We start from the raw sequence: 18,556 nt of genomic DNA on the forward strand, positions 1-18,556 counted from the left end.
CTTCATCTCAACATCTCGGCTCAATCCTAGACATAACCCTAACTTCTGTCCACTAACCCTAAAAAATAACCCTAATTAACCCCACCTCCCACTATATTGCAGAAACGTAGGCCTCACTTGAAGCCTGACCTAGAGTTAATGTGCTTTTGAGTAACATCGGCAGAACGGTTGGGCTAGAAACAAAATATGGGTATGGGATCGTTCAACAGATGCTCGCGATGAACGCAAGCCTACACCTGACCATGTGAAATGAATTGAAACTTGGTCCCACAGAGAAAAAGGCCTTTCTCCCATAGAAAAGCATTACCTATAGCCCTCACATTACCATGACGCATCTGTGGACTGCAATTGAGCCAGCTAACCACGCTTCCACACAACCCATCATGAGCTTATAGGGATGCCCTGAGTTGAGGTTCAGCTTATTGTGCAAATGGCTTAATTAATCCTCAACATGGTTCCTCATTCTCTCCCTGTAGTTACACAAAAACCTTGTTTTTCATCCTCTGTAAAATGGTAACTTCTTACGTAAAGACTTGAAACTCTGGGTATTGTTAAAGAGTGTCCCCATGAGGCCGTACATTGTATTTCAGCTTCCTGTGATTACAGAAAGTGACTTAATTGGGGGTCATGTGGGCTGTTTCGAAGAGTTATAAAGGTGGAATCTTCCCAAATTGTACATATTTGTGACCCAGGGTCCATCATGACCCGGCATATGAAATTGGAAGTCAATCGATCCAAAAGCAGTTTTTTCCTCCATTGGACACAATGGTGTTGCAGTTCTAGAAGCTAAGAGGCTTGTGAGAATTCATTCTGAACAGAATATTGGTTGGGAAAAAAATATTTACTTGAAACTGTCTGTCTCTTCCTGTCTGTCTGTGTCTGTCTGTCTGTCTGTCAGTCTGTCTGTCAGCCTGTCTCTTTCTTTTGTGTATCTTTCTGTTTGCCTGTCTGCCTGCCTGTCTGTCTGAGTCTTTCACCAATTTATTGTAGCTGTATCACCAACTTTCTTGCCTTGAATGCAATGTATTGACTGTATTGTGTCAATGCCATTGATGCATATTTATATATCAATATATTGTCTGTGGAGGTGGGAGAGAGGAAGGAGAGGGAAAGAGATGAGAAGAAGGGGAAGAGGAGGGAGGGAAAGAAGAAGGGAGAGAGAATGGGGGGAGGAGTGAGAGAAAGAAGGGGGAGAGTGAGGGAGGGGGGAGAGAGAGAGCGAGAGGGGGGGGGGTCTGTGAGTCACATCTTTTCCCATTGAATGCAATGTTTTGACATAAACATCAACACTGTGACACTCATCGTTTCCCATTGACATAAGCGTCAATTGGTTGATGCTCATCTTTTCCCATTGAATGCAATGTATTGACATAAACCTCAATTTGTTAACACTCATCTTCTCCCATTGAACGCAATGTATTGACATAAGCGTCAACCCTTTGACACATCTTTTCCCATTGAATACAATAGAATACATTGTGTGCCCTGACACTGGGACAAGAAATCTTTCTGACTGCTCCTGATAAATAAAATGTCCACGTTAGAAGTGCAGATATATAAGAATGACAGCATCTCCATGGGCATTTTCGAAGTTCTGTGAATTTAGTAAATCGACGCTGGTTTGAATAACATCAAGAAAGCAGAATGAGGGGAGGAAAAAACTCTTGAGCTTTGATGTATAGGATTGAGATGTGATGAGGTCTGTTCAAAGTGAGTACAAAGTAGTGTTAAGCTGCAAAAAAGTAAATGCAGCTTACGTCAAGGTTGGGAAGCTGAAGTAATAGGAGATGATGAAGGAATGTCCTGTCTCACCCAAAACGAAGGCTAGAAGATGAAACGCTATCTGGCATAAAAAATAGATGCTTCGTTGTAAAGGTGTCTTGAGTTTTAAAACGCATTTTTGTAACTGCTAAATCTTGAAACTTGGATGTACAGTTTTAGAAAAGATCGACTGTGATCTAAATGGTCTCATGTTTGATTAATCAGGTGATCATGTAAGCCTGCTCATTAGCTATTGCAAAAACCTACCATGTTGTATCCCCATCTATTGTGTTTATGAATATTGAATAGTTACAACCATGTGGCTTTGAACATGAAAAGAAAACAACATGAAATTGGCAATGCTACAGACGTCTGCTCTCAGAAGTGGATCTGAGTTTGAGTCATTGATCTGCTGGTGCCATATTGCCACAGTTAGCGCTGAGAGCTTGGCTTTCCTCTTGGGTCTCATAGAGGGGGAAAAAACCCATTGACATAACTGTGGGAATATTTGCTTTTCACCCTGTCCCTTACAGCTTTTAATGCCTTCATGATTTTTCTGTGAGGTTTTATTACCTCATTGTGTTTTTTTTCAATTTAATTTAACTAGGCAAGTCAATTAAGAACAAATTCTTATTTTCAATGACGGCCTAGGAACAGTGGGTTAACTGCCTTGTTCAGGGGCAGAACGACCGATTTGTACCATGTCAGCTTGGGGATTCGATCCAACTCTCTAACCACTAGGCTACCTGCCGCCCAGTGCAATTTGAATGCATCTCATTATGTAGTGGTTATCCATTGGGGCTGTTACAGCACTGCGTATCTGTGTGGAATTTTGTTGTTGTTTGTTTTGGTTGTTGTTGTTGTTGTGAGAGGATCCGACTGGGTGCCATGTCTCTGTGCTGTGTCTCAGTGATTTGTCTCTGTGCTGTGTCTGAGTGATTTGTCTCTGTTGCAGGTCCAGTGCTCAAGCTGCAGCAGCGAACCCCTCCCCGGCGGGGCAAGCAGCCCATACTGCTGAACAGCCCTGAAGACAGTCTCTATTACAACCAGCTAAATGTGAGTTCAAAGTGGCGATAAAGCCCTTTGTCTGACTTTGGTTCCAGATGATAATACAATTAAATCTACCTGTGCCAGACCCTCGAGCCCCACCCCCACGCTTCTCTGCCTCTTGTCTTGAACATGTGCTTATGCTCTTTATCTGTTGCTTTCATGTCAGGATGTCTGCCTTCACGGTGAATAATTGATGTGGTTTATCAAAGCTGAGCAAGATGCATGCTTCATCAGGCTCACTTGAGCCCTTTGATAAAAAATATAAAAAATATGCTGTGACTTCTGATACTATCAGCATCTGCTCTCATTCAACACAAAATCACTTTGAATTAAAAATGTATGACTCTCTGCTCATCTTTTGACTGTGTGCTCTTGGCCCTTTCCACAGAGAAATCTGGATTACCAGGGGAGCAAGAGGAAGCCGAGAAAACTTGGGTAAATAACTGCTTTCCTTCCTACAGCAACTCTAAACAGAGCAGGCCCTTTGTGGAATAGTAGAATCCAGGAATGGATTTTGTTTTCCTATCATGTAAATTGAGAGCTGAAAATAACCACGTTTTTTTACAAGCTCCTTTGCGTCATTAGAGAGGGCGACGTATTAAGGCTTTGTCAGCATGCTAATTTTAATTGTTGACAATTTGACTATTTGTAAACCAGGTTTATAGGCTACCAAGTCAATGTCATATAGAAGAGGCTTAACTCCTCTCTGCCTTATCTATGTTAGATATCATTGCTTTTATTAACGGGATTAAACTGACTACATTTTCTGTTTGAAATGTTTTAAAAGAGCAGTCTTAACATTTTCCCTCTCATAATCTTCCTATCTTGAACATCACAGCCAAATCAAAGTGCTGGACAGAGAGGGTTAATACTACAAATTACTGTCAATGGTGGAGTCAATCCCTGAGGAAGACTCCTCAACTGGGGCCCCTCCCACCCTGTCAAGAGGGCCAGTCTTCAGTCAGAACTGAGCTACAACCCCTGTCAACTGGTAAGAGTCAAAGAGCACTAGCCAGACACACACTGAAAGAACATTTTCTCCATATGCACCATGTATTACAAGTACCAGTGATGTACAACAAGAGACCAAAGCAAATGTCTATTATTTTTAAGAATGACTGATGATGCTCCCCCTGTACAGGAATGTGTGTATTTGGCTGAACATGGACTCCACAATCAAGGTTTGTCTCATGAATATAGTTCCGCTGCCATGTTTTACATCAGCAGTTCCTTGTACATTGACACCTCCCCCACACACCTCTCAATTTAGTCAGATAGGCTCCAGTAGTGTAGGGATTAGTTATGGTGTCGTTCATTCCTCTTCTGGCTTGTTTTGAAAAAATCTGGTTCACACAAGAGACTCATGTTAAAATAAATATTTGTCTTTCAAAATCATGACATGGTACAGAGGTTGCATCCATAATTTGAAAGTCAATGACAAAGGCACGTTTGTGGAAAGAAAATGACACAGTACTGTTTAGCAGAAGAGGAAAAGACTAATTAAATCTTTTTTTTTCCCAATAAAGTTTCATTGTCAGGGAATATTGTACGATAGACCCCGACTAAGACTCCCCTAACAGCAAGCTTGAGCCAAAGTAGATACTGTAGGAAAACTGCTCTATTTAGAGAGTACGGGTGGAAATCTGTCATGGAAGCAGACTCTGAGAACTAGACATTTGCCCATCATCCTCAGTCTGTGAAGACCAGGGTTGCGTTCGAAAGGACTAATAGGGTCATGGTCAGTTTATTCTCTGTTCACTGTGGTATACTAAATTAAGTGTAACAATTATGTTATCAAGTCTTCTTCCTGAAAAGCTGTATTAAGAATATAGAGGTATACTGTAATGTGAATAGTCAATGTTATTATTTAACCCTTTGCAGTTAATTATTCAACCCCTTGCAGTGAATTATTCAATAATGATTGTAATATGTTATTTTTTTATCATTATACCAAGAGTGATCTATAGTTCGATGCTGTGTACTAGAATCTCCAAAAATGGTCTTTCACTGACACAGAGCTAGTCGTAACTCTGAATTTCCCCCAAAGTGTAGGAATTTCCTTTTAAGATGTGTCGGAAATGCGGGGCTGGCAAGTTGATTTGTAGTGGGGGGTTTTAATTTGCATATCATTTACTGCATCTCCTTTTGTTGACACCCCAGGGCCCAAGCCAAGATTTTGATCTTAATAGGAAGAGTAGGGGGGTATGACTAGTTAAATAAAGGTTAAATAAATAAAATAAATAAAAATGACGGAAGATCCCTTCCTCCTTATTCTTACTCAGTGAGAAACACATTAGAGCTCTGCCTAGATAGCAGGACCAGCCACAGTCAGTCCAGGTTCTACTCTGATTCCTTTGGGTTTTCAGAAGCCCTAGGTGGCCATCAGAGAGCAAGACTACATTTTTTTTTTTTTTTTTTTACCGTTATTTTACCAGGTAAGTTGACTGAGAACACGTTCTCATTTGCAGCAACGACCTGGGGAATAGTTACAGGGGAGAGGAGGGGGATGAATGAGCCAATTGTAAACTGGGGATTATTAGGTGACCATGATGGTTTGAGGGCCAGATTGGGAATTTAGCCAGGACACCGGGGTTAACACCCCTACTCTTACGATAAGTGCCATGGGATCTTTAATGACCTCAGAGAGTCAGGACACCCGTTTAACGTCCCATCCGAAAGACGGCACCCTACACAGGGCAGTGTCCCCAATCACTGCCCTGGGGCATTGGGATATTTTTATTTTATTTATTTTTTTAGACCAGAGGAAAGAGTGCCTCCTACTGGCCCTCCAACACCACTTCCAGCAGCATCTGGTCTCCCATCCAGGGACTGACCAGGACCAACCCTGCTTAGCTTCAGAAGCAAGCCAGCAGTGGTATGCAGGGTGGTACAATACGGGTCAGGACTAGGTCAAGTTGCATTCAGGTTTTGTGGGACTTTAAACGGTTAGCTAACATGTTGTATGGCTTTTTTCACATTGTGAGACATACAGTACTAATATGTACAAATAATGTTATTCATACCTGCGTACATTTTATTTGCCATATCTTCGATCTAAGCCTACTAGAAAGTCTGTGCCCTCAAGCCTGGAGTGAAGCAAAAGTAATTCCGCTACCCAAGAATAGTAAAGCCCCCTTTACTGGTTCAAATAGCCGACCAATCAACCTGATACCAACCCTTCGTAAACTTTTGGAAAAATTGTGTTTGACTAGATACAATGCTATTTTACTGTAAACAAATTGGCAACAGACTTTCAGCAAGCTTATAGGGAAGGACATTCAACAAGCACAGCACTTACACAAATTACTGATGATTAGCTGAGTGAAATTGATGATAAAAAGATTTTGGGAGCTGTTTTGTTAGACTTCAGTGTGGCTTTTGACATCGATCATAGTCTGCTGATGGAAAAACGTATGTGTTATGTCTTTACACCCCCTGCTATATTGTGGATAAAGAGTTACCTGTCTAACAGGACACAGAAGGTGTTCTTTGATGGAAGCCTCTCCAACATAATCCAGGTAGAATCAAGAATTCCTCAGGGCAGCTGTCTAGGCTCCTTACTTTTTTCAATCTTTACTAATGACATGCCACTGGTCTTGAGTAAAGCCAGTGTGTCTATGTATGTGGATGACTCAACGCTTTACACGTCAGCTACTACAGCGAGTGAAATCACTGCAACACTTAACAAAGAGCTGCAGTTCGTTTCGGAACGGGTGGCAAGGAATAAGTTAGTCCTAAATATTTCATAACTAAAAGCATTGTATTTGTGACAAATAATTCACTAAACCCTAAACCTCAACTAAATCTTGTAATAAATTATGTGGAAATTGAGCAAGTTGAGGTGACTAAACTGCTTGGAGTAATCCTGGATTATAAACTGTCATGGTCAAAACATGTTGATACAACAGTAGCTAAAATGGGGAAAAGTCTGTCCATAATAAAGCGCTGCTCTGCCTTTTTAACAACACTATCAACAAGGCAGGTCCTACAGGCTCTAGTTTTGTTGCACCTGGACTACTGTTCAGTTGTGAGGTCATGTGCCACAAAGAGAGACCTCAGAAAAGGGCAGCACAGCTGGCCCTTAAAAGTACACGGAGAGCTAACATTAATAATATACATGTAAATCTCTCATGGCTCAAAGTGGAGGAGAGATTGACTTCATCACTTGTTTTTATAAGAAGTGTTGACATGCTGAATTCACCGATGTTTCTGTTTAAACTACCTCGGACACCCATGCATACCCCACAAGACAGGCCACCAAAGGTCTCTTCAAAATCCCCAAGTCCAGAACAGACTATGGGAGGTGCACATTAGTACATAGAGTCATGACTACATGGAACTCTATTCCACATCAGGTAACTGATGCAAGCAGTAGAATCTGATTATTTTTTAAAAGATAAAAATACACCTTATGTAACAGCGAGGACTGTGAAGAGACACACGCAGACACACATATACATGATAAGAAACACACTCTACACACGTACACATGGATGTTGTATTGTAATGTGTGATAGTAAAGTGTTATGGGTAAAGTGTTATGAAATGTAATGTCATGTAATATTTGTAATTGTTTATAACTGCCTTAATGTTGCTGGACTCCAGGAAGAGCAGCTGCTGCCTTGGCAACAGCAAATGGGGATCCTTAATAAATACAAATAGTGAATTGAAAGATTATTGGTGGTTGATAAGGCAGAATCCAGTCTTGATTTGGAAAAGCTCTTCTGTTGTTTAGGGGCAGCATCAGAAATGAGTATACCCAAATCGGATCAAATTTCAAGGACCAATAAGGTCTGTTTAGTTCCTCTGTCAAAGCTAGAAGCATATTTTTGTATTCAAATTGTAAACCTTTTCTACCAGAGAGGATTATAAATGAAATGCCCTTTGAGATTGAAACTTTGGCTGAAGAAAGTCAAACTAAGGGAATCTATATGAGTGTACTAAGAGACTCAATCTCTGATATAATTTTACAGCAGACAGTGACATTAAAATGAATAGTTGAGTATTAGTTATTGAACCTCTCCAAATATTTATTTAAGACATATATACGTAAATTGTATTGCAGTATTTTACATTTCAAAACTGCACAGAGGGATTCATATGAAAATTGCAAGGAAAAAAGGGGCCTATATAGTGGTGTTGGCGATTGTGCAGTTAGTTCAAAAGCACTTCACCTCCAGTTGTACAGCGGCGGATCCAGCAGTAATTACAATACTGCTTGTGCATTTGTCCCTTACTGGGGATATTTCGTTCCACTGAAGAGCCGGCTGAAATAGGTCACCACAGCACCCTGTAGTGCGTCTTAAAAGTACAGTGAATCAATTAAGTGTGATCATGCTCCCTTGATTATTTTGGCCCTGTTTTACCATGGAAAGGAATTTGAAATAGGCTTACTTAGTTTTAATAACAAGGTTAGACTATGGTGATATATGGTGCTGTAAGTGGGTGTTACTTTCCCTCTTTCTCTCTCAGCCAAATGAAGTCCCTGGCTGACTGCCTGCCTGAGCATATGAAAGGAGGTGACCTGTGGATGTAACAACCTTGGGTACTTGATTATGTATCCGGTAAACAATGTTACACTGTTTGTTCTAAGCTTAGAATATGCTTGCGATGGTATGGATGGGAAAAGTAGTCATAGTGGTGTTGGACGGACAGGTGGACACCAACCAGACAGAGCAGATCTCAGTGTGTGTCTGTTAAGTAAAGGATTGAGGCCTGTCACCTGTTTTGTTTAATACCTCTTCATAAACCCCAGCTGCCTCTTGTTTTTCCCTCATTAAATCTGTCTGAATCTGGGGCAACAGAGGACTCCTTTAATGTGGTTAAATCACCACTGATGCTATCCTCGCCATTTTAACTAGTTGCTGCAAACACTGTGTTTTCATTAAACCTACAGCCAGCCTAAAAACATTCATATCAACCACATTGCATACTACCGCTTTCTTTCTGATATCTCGAGCTCCAGCCTTTACAAATTATGAAAAGCTTTTATTTTCCACAGGAGCACATTTACCTTTTTTCACCTAATAGTGATGTCTTACTTCAAAGAGTGAACACAATTAGGGCAACATTGTCCTGTTTCTATATCCTTTGAGTTCAAAGGAAGAGTTTTTGAATATCAATGTTTCTTGAACAGTATTTGCAGACACACTCTGTTTTAATGCAGTTTATGTCCTTTTGAGATACAGATGTTCAGCTTTGCATTAAAGAATTTCAGCAGAGACTCTCGTAGACTGTCCTCATAGGCCTTACCCTATGATGCTCTTAGCAAGCTAATGATTGATGCCAAATAAATGGACAGGCATGAACGTCAAACAGATGTCAGATGTGTTGAGGGTTCTGTGCAAAAGAACATTCCTTAAAAAGTGCATTAATAAAGAAACTGAGAGAGAGAGAGAGAGAGAGAGAGAGAGAGAGAGAGAGAGAGAGAGAGAGAGAGAGAGAGAGAGAGAGAGAGAGAGAGAGAGAGAGAGAGAGAGAGAGAGAGAGAGAGAGAGAGAGAGAGAGAGAGAGAGAGAGAGAGAGAGAGAGAGAGAGAGAGAGAGAGAGAGAGAGAGAGAGAGAGAGAGAGAGAGAGAGAGAGAGAGAGAGAGAGAGAGAGAGAGAGAGACTGAGGCTGAGAGAGTACAAGCTGAGAGAGGCTGAGAGAGATCATACAAGCTGAGAGAGAGAGAGGCTGAGAGCGAGAGAGAGATCATACAAGCTGAGAGGCTGAGAGCGAGAGCGAGAGAGAGGCTGAGAGCGAGAGAGAGAGAGAGAGGCTGAGAGCGAGAGAGAGAGAGAGAGAGAGGCTGAGAGCGAGAGAGAGAGGCTGAGAGCGAAAGAGAGAGAGAGAGAGAGGCTGAGAGCGAGAGAGAGAGAGAGGCTGAGAGCGAGAGAGAGAGTAAAGGGGATAGAGGAAGAAGGAGATAAAAGAGTGTGTTGAGTATGCACATCAAAGGACTTTTAATGACAAGGGATGCCATTAGAGTTACAGTGGCTTTTGTTTCAGCTTCCTCACACCTGCAATTTGTTGAGGGCATTCTATGCACAGTTGAGTTGCTCACATTTGCATGAAGAGAAAATGTTTGCATGAAGGGATTTCCTTGAAACTTTTCCCCTGTAATTTGGGTAGCTAATGACTGGTTTTCCTCCAAAGATTTGTATTTGAGAAACGAGCATTCCACAATCAGGTCACTTACCCATGCAATAACATAGTAAGCTAGCAAAAGACTAGATACAAAACAACGTAAGGAAACAACATTCATCCTATGTCCTACAAAATTTGTTTAGCTAAAAAGTTTGAATGCCTATGGTGTTGGAATGAGGTTTGACAAATCAGAGCGTGAAATTCTGATTAGCCTCTCTCCGTTTGTGGAATGAACGGGGCACTAGCAGACCGGGCATGGCCAAAGGTGTAACCTGTTCTGTTTTGCCTCGGCACTGCTCGCCCAGATGGTGGGACCAGCTGCCATAGAATAAACGCTGGGCGGGAAACAGTGTGAGAATCACTGTGGCCTTGCTGTAGTTTGGGAGACTAAATGGGGAAATCTGTCTCTGTCTTTCTGCCACTGCTAAGAGGAACAGGATCATATCACCTAGGGCTTCAATGTAGGGCTTCATATCACTCAGTGACTTTCAATGTGGCACCAGCATAGGATGTCACCTTTCCAAAAAGTCAGTTCGTCAAATTTCGGCCCTGCTAGAGCTGTCCCAGTCAACTGTAAGTGCTGTTATTGCGGCTATCTGCCCCACTGCATAGTGCCAAATGTAAACTTTGGTGGAGGAGGAATAATGGTCTAGGGCTGTTTTTCATGGTTCGGGCTAGACCCCTTAGTTCCGGTGAAGGGAAATCGTAACGCTACAGCAGATTCTGTGCTTTCAACTTTGTGGAAACAGTTTGGAGAAGGCCCTTTCCTGTTTCAGCATGACAATGCCCCCGTGCACAAAGCGAAGTCCAAACAGAAATGGTTTGTCGAGATCGGTGTGGAAGAACTTGCCTGACCTGCACAGACCACTGACTTCAACCCCATCGAACACCTTTGGGATGAATTGGAACGCCGACTGCGAGCCAGGCCAAATCGCCCAAAATCAGTGCCCAACCTCACTAATGCTCTTGTGGCTGAATAGAACAAGTCTCCGCAGCAATGTTCCAACATCTAGTGGAAAGCCTTCACAGAAGAGTGGAGGCTGTTATAGCAGTAAAGGGGGGAACCAACTCCTTATTAATGCCCATGATTTTGAAATGAGATGTTCGACAAGCAGGTGTCCACATACTTTTGGTCATGTAGTGTAAAGTATAACACAGAATATGTAAATAAGAGAACATGAGTAGTGAGAACTTTTACATGCAGTTAGTTAGTCTACGACAGGTGCTTTTGTCCCCGGCTGGCTTCTCCGACAGCGTAATTACTTGATATGATATGTCCGTTTCTCATCTTTCCTGGCAGAGCAGGTTTTGACGCTGAGAATTATTGTGGGAAGGCTGAATTACCACATACAGGGTGGGCTGAGAGAATGTGAAATTACTTTTCCCTCCTTCCTTGACCTTGGGCCAGCCTGCACATTGCCATGGCTTTTCTCTTGAATATGCAGAGATCCCCTCCTTCATAGGTTGAGGGTGAAAAATGTGTTTTATCGCATTGCAGGACAAATCTTGAAAATTAGAGAGACCAAAGTTGGAGTTCTTCTAAGTTGGAGGCTGTGAACAATGGCAGCCTTCTGTCAGAGAGCAACTTCAAAGGTCTGCTGAGTGACTGCTCTGAGTTATACTTTCTTGTAGATCACTGAGGAAATTCACAGATGTTTTCTCATACGAGACACCATTATAGCGGCTCAAGTACCCAGTAGCCTCGAGCACCTCTCTTCTCGCGCTCCCCCACTCCCTCTCTCACTCAGCCCCCCTCTCTCTCATGTCTCTTGTGTGAGACAGATGTGGAACCTGCTTTCTCTCCAACTGTCCAGAGAATATGAAAAGTTAAAAAAGGGTTCATGTTGTTGCATTGCCCCCCAACTACCTCAAAGCTGCACTTCTCACTGTCAATGTATTTAATGTTATAAGACCGGATGCAACGCCACTTTCACTTACTCCACAGACAGTATATGCAATTTTCTGGGAAATAATTGATACTGAAATATGAAACATGCCATATTAATGCATGTAAATAGTCAAATGCTTTTTATATAGATGGAATATGCCATTGTGCCTGGAATTGGAGACATGTTATCCTCTGTATTTCAATGTTTAATTCTCTGGACTTGAAGTCAACTATGTTTAAGTAATACAAAAGGAATGAATGATATATTATAAATGGACTTTGTCTCTCTTTGTTTTACAGATTGCCTTCTTTGACTCTGATCTCAACCAAAAATAACTGTATATTTTGATGGTCTGACTTGAATTGTACTGTATATTTTATTGACCAGGTTTATTATTTATTTTCCTGTAAGTGGATGTAAAAGATTTTATTTTAGATGAGTTGAAGTGATTGCATGTTTACGTCTCATTATTTTGATTAGCACTATTATTTGTCCAAGCAAAGTGATTGAGAAGACTATGATCAATAGTCTTCATTGAGATCACTTATCCAAAAACATCACATTTATATTGAACAAAAATATAAACGCACCATGCAACAATTTCAAATATTTTACTGAGTTACAGTTCATATAAGGAAATCAGTTAATTGAAATAAATAATTAGGCCCAAATCTATGGATTTCACATGACTGGGCAGAGGCACAGCCATCAGTGGGCCTATATAGGCCCACCCATTTGGGAGCCAGGCCCACCCACTGGGGAGTCAGGCCCAGCCAATCAGAATTCGTTTTTCCCCAGAAAAGGGCTTTATTTGAGACAGAAATACTCCTCGGTTTCATCAGCTGTCACAGGTGAAGAAGCCGGATCTGGAGGTCCTGGGCTGGCGTGGTTACACGTGGTCTGCGGTTGTGAGGCCGGTTGGACATACTGCCAAATTCTCTAAAACAACATTGGAGGTGGCTTATGGTAGAGAAATGAACATTCAATACTGTGACAACAGCTTTGGTGGATATTCCTGCAGTCATCATGTCAATTGCACTCTCCCTCAAAACTTAAGACATCTGTGGCATTGGGTTGTGTGACAAAACTGCACATTTTAGAGTGGCCTTTTATTGTCCCCAGCACAAGGTGCACCTGTGTAATGATAAGGCTTTTTAATCAACTTCTTGATATGCCACACCTGTCAGGTGGATGGATTATCTTGGTGAAGGAGAAATGCTCACTAACAGGGTTCTAAACACATTTGTGCACGATATTTGAGAGAAATATGTTTTTTTTTTGTGCATATGGAACATTTCTGGGATCTTTTATTTCAGCTCATGAAACATAGGATCAACACTTTACATGTGTTTATATTTTTGTTCAGTGTATATAAAAGTGTAAATAGCATGGCTTATCATACTAGTAATGATAAATGGTTTATAAGTCACCTTTGGTGGAACGGCTTGAATTGCTGTTATTTTGTATATCCATGTATTTCACTCTAAACAGTATAATGTCAAACAGCAATTTATTGTAGAATTGTCATTCACCCCATGTGAGATCAGAGTTGTAGTCAGTAGTACATGCAGTTTGGTATTTTTTGATGCACTTGCACCATGCTGCTTTTAACATTTACGCGTTCTCACTGTCTTCATTTGTATCAACATTGTTTTACCACGTTCTAATAAAGTGAGTAAAATAAATCTAATAACATTACTCAAAGCTTTGACTGGTGTTTGAACTGCCAGTTAGACTACCACACATCATCTACAAGATGCATTCAAAGTTATACAAATATATGTTTCTAGTCCGAATTGAATATATATGACTCTTGTAAATGGAATGTTTCTGGAAAACAATAATGAGTTGCTATTCCTCAAGCCATGTTCTAACTGTATACTAGCAAGCGCCACTCATATACGGCCCCTTTTGTATTTCATAGAGCGCAGTGGATTAGAGGTAAAGTTATTGGAGCATAACGATTGCTATACACTACCTTTTATTATGCAGCAATAACATGCATAGGAAATTAGATCCTTATTGACCATTTGTGATACTTGGTATTCATTGACCATAGTTGTAAATAATATGTATTAAGGCACAGGCAAGCAAGCAGCCTATTTATTGCTTTGGAGAGAAACGGGATTGTTGCGCGGCCCAGCAGGACTCCCCCTTTCCCCCATGACTGTGTGTAGAGCCGTGGGAGAGGACCGGGAACATTAATCCCTTCAAAGGAACAGATCTAATTCAAAATCAGCCGCTCCAAGGTATTTGAGAGGACAGTGATTGTTTCTTCAGGGAAGCCTGATAAAGATGACTGCGTTGATATAGAAGAAACGTTCCAGGGCTTTACAGTTGAAGATGACTAGGCTACAACAGTTTTTTTTTAACAAAAGTTTTGAAATGATAATGATCAGAAAGGTAGTTTATGTTGTATAATATGGATTATAATTCTTATTAGAAATGATATGCCTTTATAACAACATATTAAACGTTAGTTAGTTTATTTGTTTTATTTAGGTCTAATTCGTAACACTCGTTAATTGTGAAGCGCATTGAGGTCTTACGTGCTTGGCCACTTGCATGAATGCTCAACAAGCTCAAGGCGGAGATGCGGGCGGGGAGTTTCAAAATTGTTTCCACTTTCTTGGGGATGGAAAGTCCTCCTTCCTTCCCAGGCCTCTCTGCACTGGTACAACTTTTTAGGAAACACACAATAGAGACATCACACTCTCTGCCAACTTTGAGCTGGATCAATGGAGGGCTATCTAAATAGGTTATGGTTAATTATGCAGCAATACTATGGTCGTTTAGTGTTACATCAGTTGCAATTAGTTACTCGAAATAGCCTATGTGGCATATAGTTGTTAGGCTACCGCTTCTACCGCTTCTATCACTTCCGACTTATTTTTAACTAGGCAAGTTTGTTAAGAACAAATTCTTATTTACAATGACGGCCTACACCGGACAAATGGGACTTTCAATTACGGCCGGAGGTAAGACAGCCTGGATTCGAACCAGGGTGTCTGTAGTGACGTCTCAAGCACTAAGATGCAGTGCCTTAGACCGCTGCCCCACAATACATTATCCGACACTACATTTTGCCACCAGTGGGTAATGCACTATGCACTAGAACGCTAATGACAGCACAATGAGCTTCTGGGGTTAACTATCAAAGAATGGAAGAAGTGAAGCGATGACACTGAAATAAATGCTTGTAAGCACGTATAAACGGTAACCTTGTTCAAAGAGATGTTTTACAGTGGTCCGCCAGTTGATATGTATTGCTTGATAAACTATCAAAAGTATTTTAGTTCCATGGAAACAAGTTATCAACATCATAACTGTTTGCTATAATAAAAACATTTTATTTATATTTTTAAACATTAACTTTGTGTTGAGTCACTAGATGTGGTCTCATTAGCTACTCCTCTTGAAGTTATCAAATAGCTATTCGCCAGGAGATCTCGAGAGATAACAATGTCACATTGTCACAGAGGGTCCTGCTACAAATCCTTAATTACAAAAGAGGATCAAATGACTACAGCATCCAATACCGGAGTCTCCAGGCGGCATGGGGGTCTTTGATCAAGAAAATCCAATTATTTGTGTATATACATTTCCCACATAGTGATTACTTCATTAATTGTCCCGCCTTTATCTCCACCCTTCCCATCCCCCCTAATAATCAGCTCTTTTATCCAGACCAACAAACACACCATAGGAGCTTTGTGGATTCAAAGGATTTGCTTTCCCCTCTCAAAGAGCCGCTATTCTTTGATGATTGGGCAGCGGCAAACTTCAAAGTAACAAATCTTATTTCTGACTGGCTGGCGGCCCACCAAAGTCCTTATCAAATTCTAAGAAGTGATCCCTCACTCTCCAGATAGTCCAAGGATATCTCGAGGAGAGGAAGTATTGAGTGTGAAGACCTTACCACGTCAAGACATTTTTCTACGATTTTACATTTATCTCAATTCGTTTTATTGTGATTTGTTTTTAACAAGAAGGAAGAGGACGTTTACCATGGCAGCAGTGGCTGTACTGCGGAATGAAACACTCCAGGCTTTTCTTCAGGTTTGTTCAAAAGTTTTTGCTCTCGTGTTTTTATTTGTCCTCAAAATATTATTGTACGTACATGGTAGTTTAAATATTTGTTTAGAACGCGCGTAATACGCGTGTGTGCGCGTAATGGGCATTATACCCGATTCATATCCTATAATGACTGAAAGGTGGCTCTATGAATTACTTACAGTATGTGGCGAAATGAACGGCCCTAATGATTATGTTTATATTGTAGGCATGAGAGTGTATTGAAACTAATATTAGGCTAATGTCGTTTTAGTTCACGGAGCGTCAAACGTGGATCCTATGCCGTTATGACTCTGTAGTCTTTAGTTTAGTCAAGTTTAGAGCCAAGTCAACACATAATTGATAGTTATTTGTTTTACTTATACAGGACCGTACTCCGAACTCTTCTCCAGAGAACTGCAAACACTCTCCACTGGCGCTGTTAGCTGCCACTTGTAACCGGATCGGACATCACCACGGATCAAGTCCGGCAGATTTCCTACAGGTTCCTTATGACACTACTTTAGGCTCACCGTCGCGAATCTTTCATCCTTGGAGTAACGAGGGGAATCCTCAAAGCACTCTCTCTAGCAATTCTACTTTTGGACTATCTAAATCCCAACTCCACATCCAAAGCTCATTTACTTCCCACCACGAGCTCCCGCTCACCCCTCCAGCGGATCCCTCATATCCCTATGACTTTTCTCCTGTGAAGATGTTACCTTGCTCCATGCAATCTTTGCAGTCCTCGTGCCCACCCACGTACGTCCCTGCTGTAACTTACGCAGCGCCAACTGCCATGCAAGGTTTCGTTACCGGACACTCTGGCCTTGTGCACCAGCAACAGAGACAGTTGTCCCCTAACACAGGGGAGGATATTCCGTGGTGGAGTCTCCAACAGGGAAATCACGTCAGTCACCACTCAATCACCACACAATCCCTAGGTCACCACCGTTTCCAACTGCAGAGGGGCTTGGTAATGGGACATACAGACTTTGCGCAGTATCAGACTCAAATCGCTGCCCTCCTTCACACCAAGTCCCCCCTCGCAACAGCTCGAAGATGTCGGCGATGCAGGTGTCCAAACTGTCAGTCATCCACCTCAAGCGATGAGCCCGGCAAGAAAAAGCAACACATCTGTCACATACCAGGGTGCGGGAAAGTTTATGGCAAAACTTCCCATCTCAAAGCGCACCTGAGGTGGCACTCGGGAGAGCGTCCATTTATTTGTAACTGGCTTTTCTGTGGCAAGAGTTTCACCAGGTCTGACGAGCTTCAGAGACACCTGAGGACTCATACTGGGGAGAAGCGTTTTGTTTGTCCGGATTGTTGCAAGAGGTTCATGAGGAGTGACCATTTGGCAAAACATGTCAAAACTCACCAGAACAAAAAATCTAAGTGTCATGAGAAGACACTTGATCATCACGTTAAAAGGGAAGATTTGAGGAACATGTAGTAGCCTACATTAGAGTCAAGTTGATTAGTAATCAAGCTAGACCTATACTAGTGCAATATAAGTCCTTTACTTAGTTGAAGTACAAAGTGACATTTCTTTCATTTTTGGTTTCCTTCTTTTTTCTTACACCCAGAAAAAGTATTTCTCTAACATTGCTGTTCTGTGTAGCACATTTTTGTATATATGACATCTGTCTCATAAAGTTAAGTTGGGATCCTGGAAAACGTACTCTAATACCCCATGAGCAGGTGGTGTTCACTGTCTATACCATATCAAGAAAGACAAGTTTCAGCTTGTGTTTTGATCATTTTCTTTGTGGAAGATTTCACTTTCTTGTAAATAATATTGAATAGCTTTTGTTGAATGATAGTGTCCGTTTTTGCTCAATGTGGGGTGTTTTAGCATGCTCTTTAAAAGATATGCTATTGTTGATATGACACAAATACTGTGTGAGAATAAAGAGAACATTTTCCAATGTCAGAATTAGTCTCCTTTAATTTTCCACAATAACATATTATCCCCCCAAAAATTTACTCCTACATAACTTTCACACTATGTGGTTACCTGTGTAAGGACTTGCACTTTGGTCCACGTCAGTTGACGTCAGTTGACCATTGCTGCTGCTCAGACAGAGAATATATTAATAATAGGAAAAGTTGTATGCCATAACTGTAACCGAGAAGTCGGTCAAACCAATGATTAGGATTTAGTCCTGACCTGGACAAGAGGTGTTGGCATTTCCAGCAGTCAAAAGAGCATGTAAAACCATCATATTTCTCCTAAGTTATGATTTTCTGATAATGAAACCGGTCATAGACATCACATTGAGTATGTGATGTGTGTGGTGCATCAGCCTAAAACCAGATCATGTTGGCTCATATCAGCTAGAATCACACTATCTCTGCAGATAAGGTGTCCAATGACAACTTAAATGAAAAGTTAGTGTATGTATGGATAATTGTTATGATATTATCAACATAATTGTATTCAATTGCGTAGATGGCTTCCAGCACACACAAAGAATTTTAGAAAGTCAGCTTCTTCTTGCGGCTGATTATGTCCAGAGAAAAATGCTCCAATAACGTTAGAAATAAAAAGTGAGGGGTTTCCTCACTTTTTTCTGTTGTGACCCAACATAAATCTTTACATTTCCTGTGACCCTCGAGATAAAAAGAGTCCAATACCGATGATTTTCCTGTGACCCGGTAGGAGTTGATC

General features: G+C 41.2%; 2 protein-coding genes and 1 pseudogene across 3 annotated transcripts in view; all 3 read left to right on the forward strand.

Annotated features, from left to right (window-relative positions):
• The window catches only part of LOC139539219 (myosin-IIIb-like), a 104,802-nt pseudogene extending 101,006 nt beyond the window's left edge, over window positions 1–3,796 (forward strand).
• An 11,960-nt stretch (window positions 3,797–15,756) lies between these two features.
• On the forward strand, window positions 15,757–17,818 carry sp5a (Sp5 transcription factor a). Its single transcript, XM_071340574.1, has 2 exons — window positions 15,757–15,888; window positions 16,271–17,818. Exons 1-2 carry the CDS (start codon window positions 15,838–15,840, stop codon window positions 17,336–17,338), a joined length of 1,119 nt encoding a protein of 372 aa, XP_071196675.1. The 5' UTR covers window positions 15,757–15,837; the 3' UTR covers window positions 17,339–17,818.
• Window positions 15,777–18,556, forward strand: part of LOC139538482 (glutamate decarboxylase 1-like) — a 31,652-nt gene continuing 28,872 nt past the window's right edge. For both annotated transcript variants that reach the window (XM_071340571.1, XM_071340573.1), the window contains exon 1: window positions 15,777–15,888. The gene's annotated coding sequence lies outside the window, so the exon portion shown is untranslated. The remainder of the gene's footprint in view (window positions 15,889–18,556) is intronic.

This window comes from Salvelinus alpinus, chromosome 14 (assembly GCF_045679555.1).
Source record: "Salvelinus alpinus chromosome 14, SLU_Salpinus.1, whole genome shotgun sequence".
NCBI lineage: Eukaryota > Metazoa > Chordata > Actinopteri > Salmoniformes > Salmonidae > Salvelinus > Salvelinus alpinus.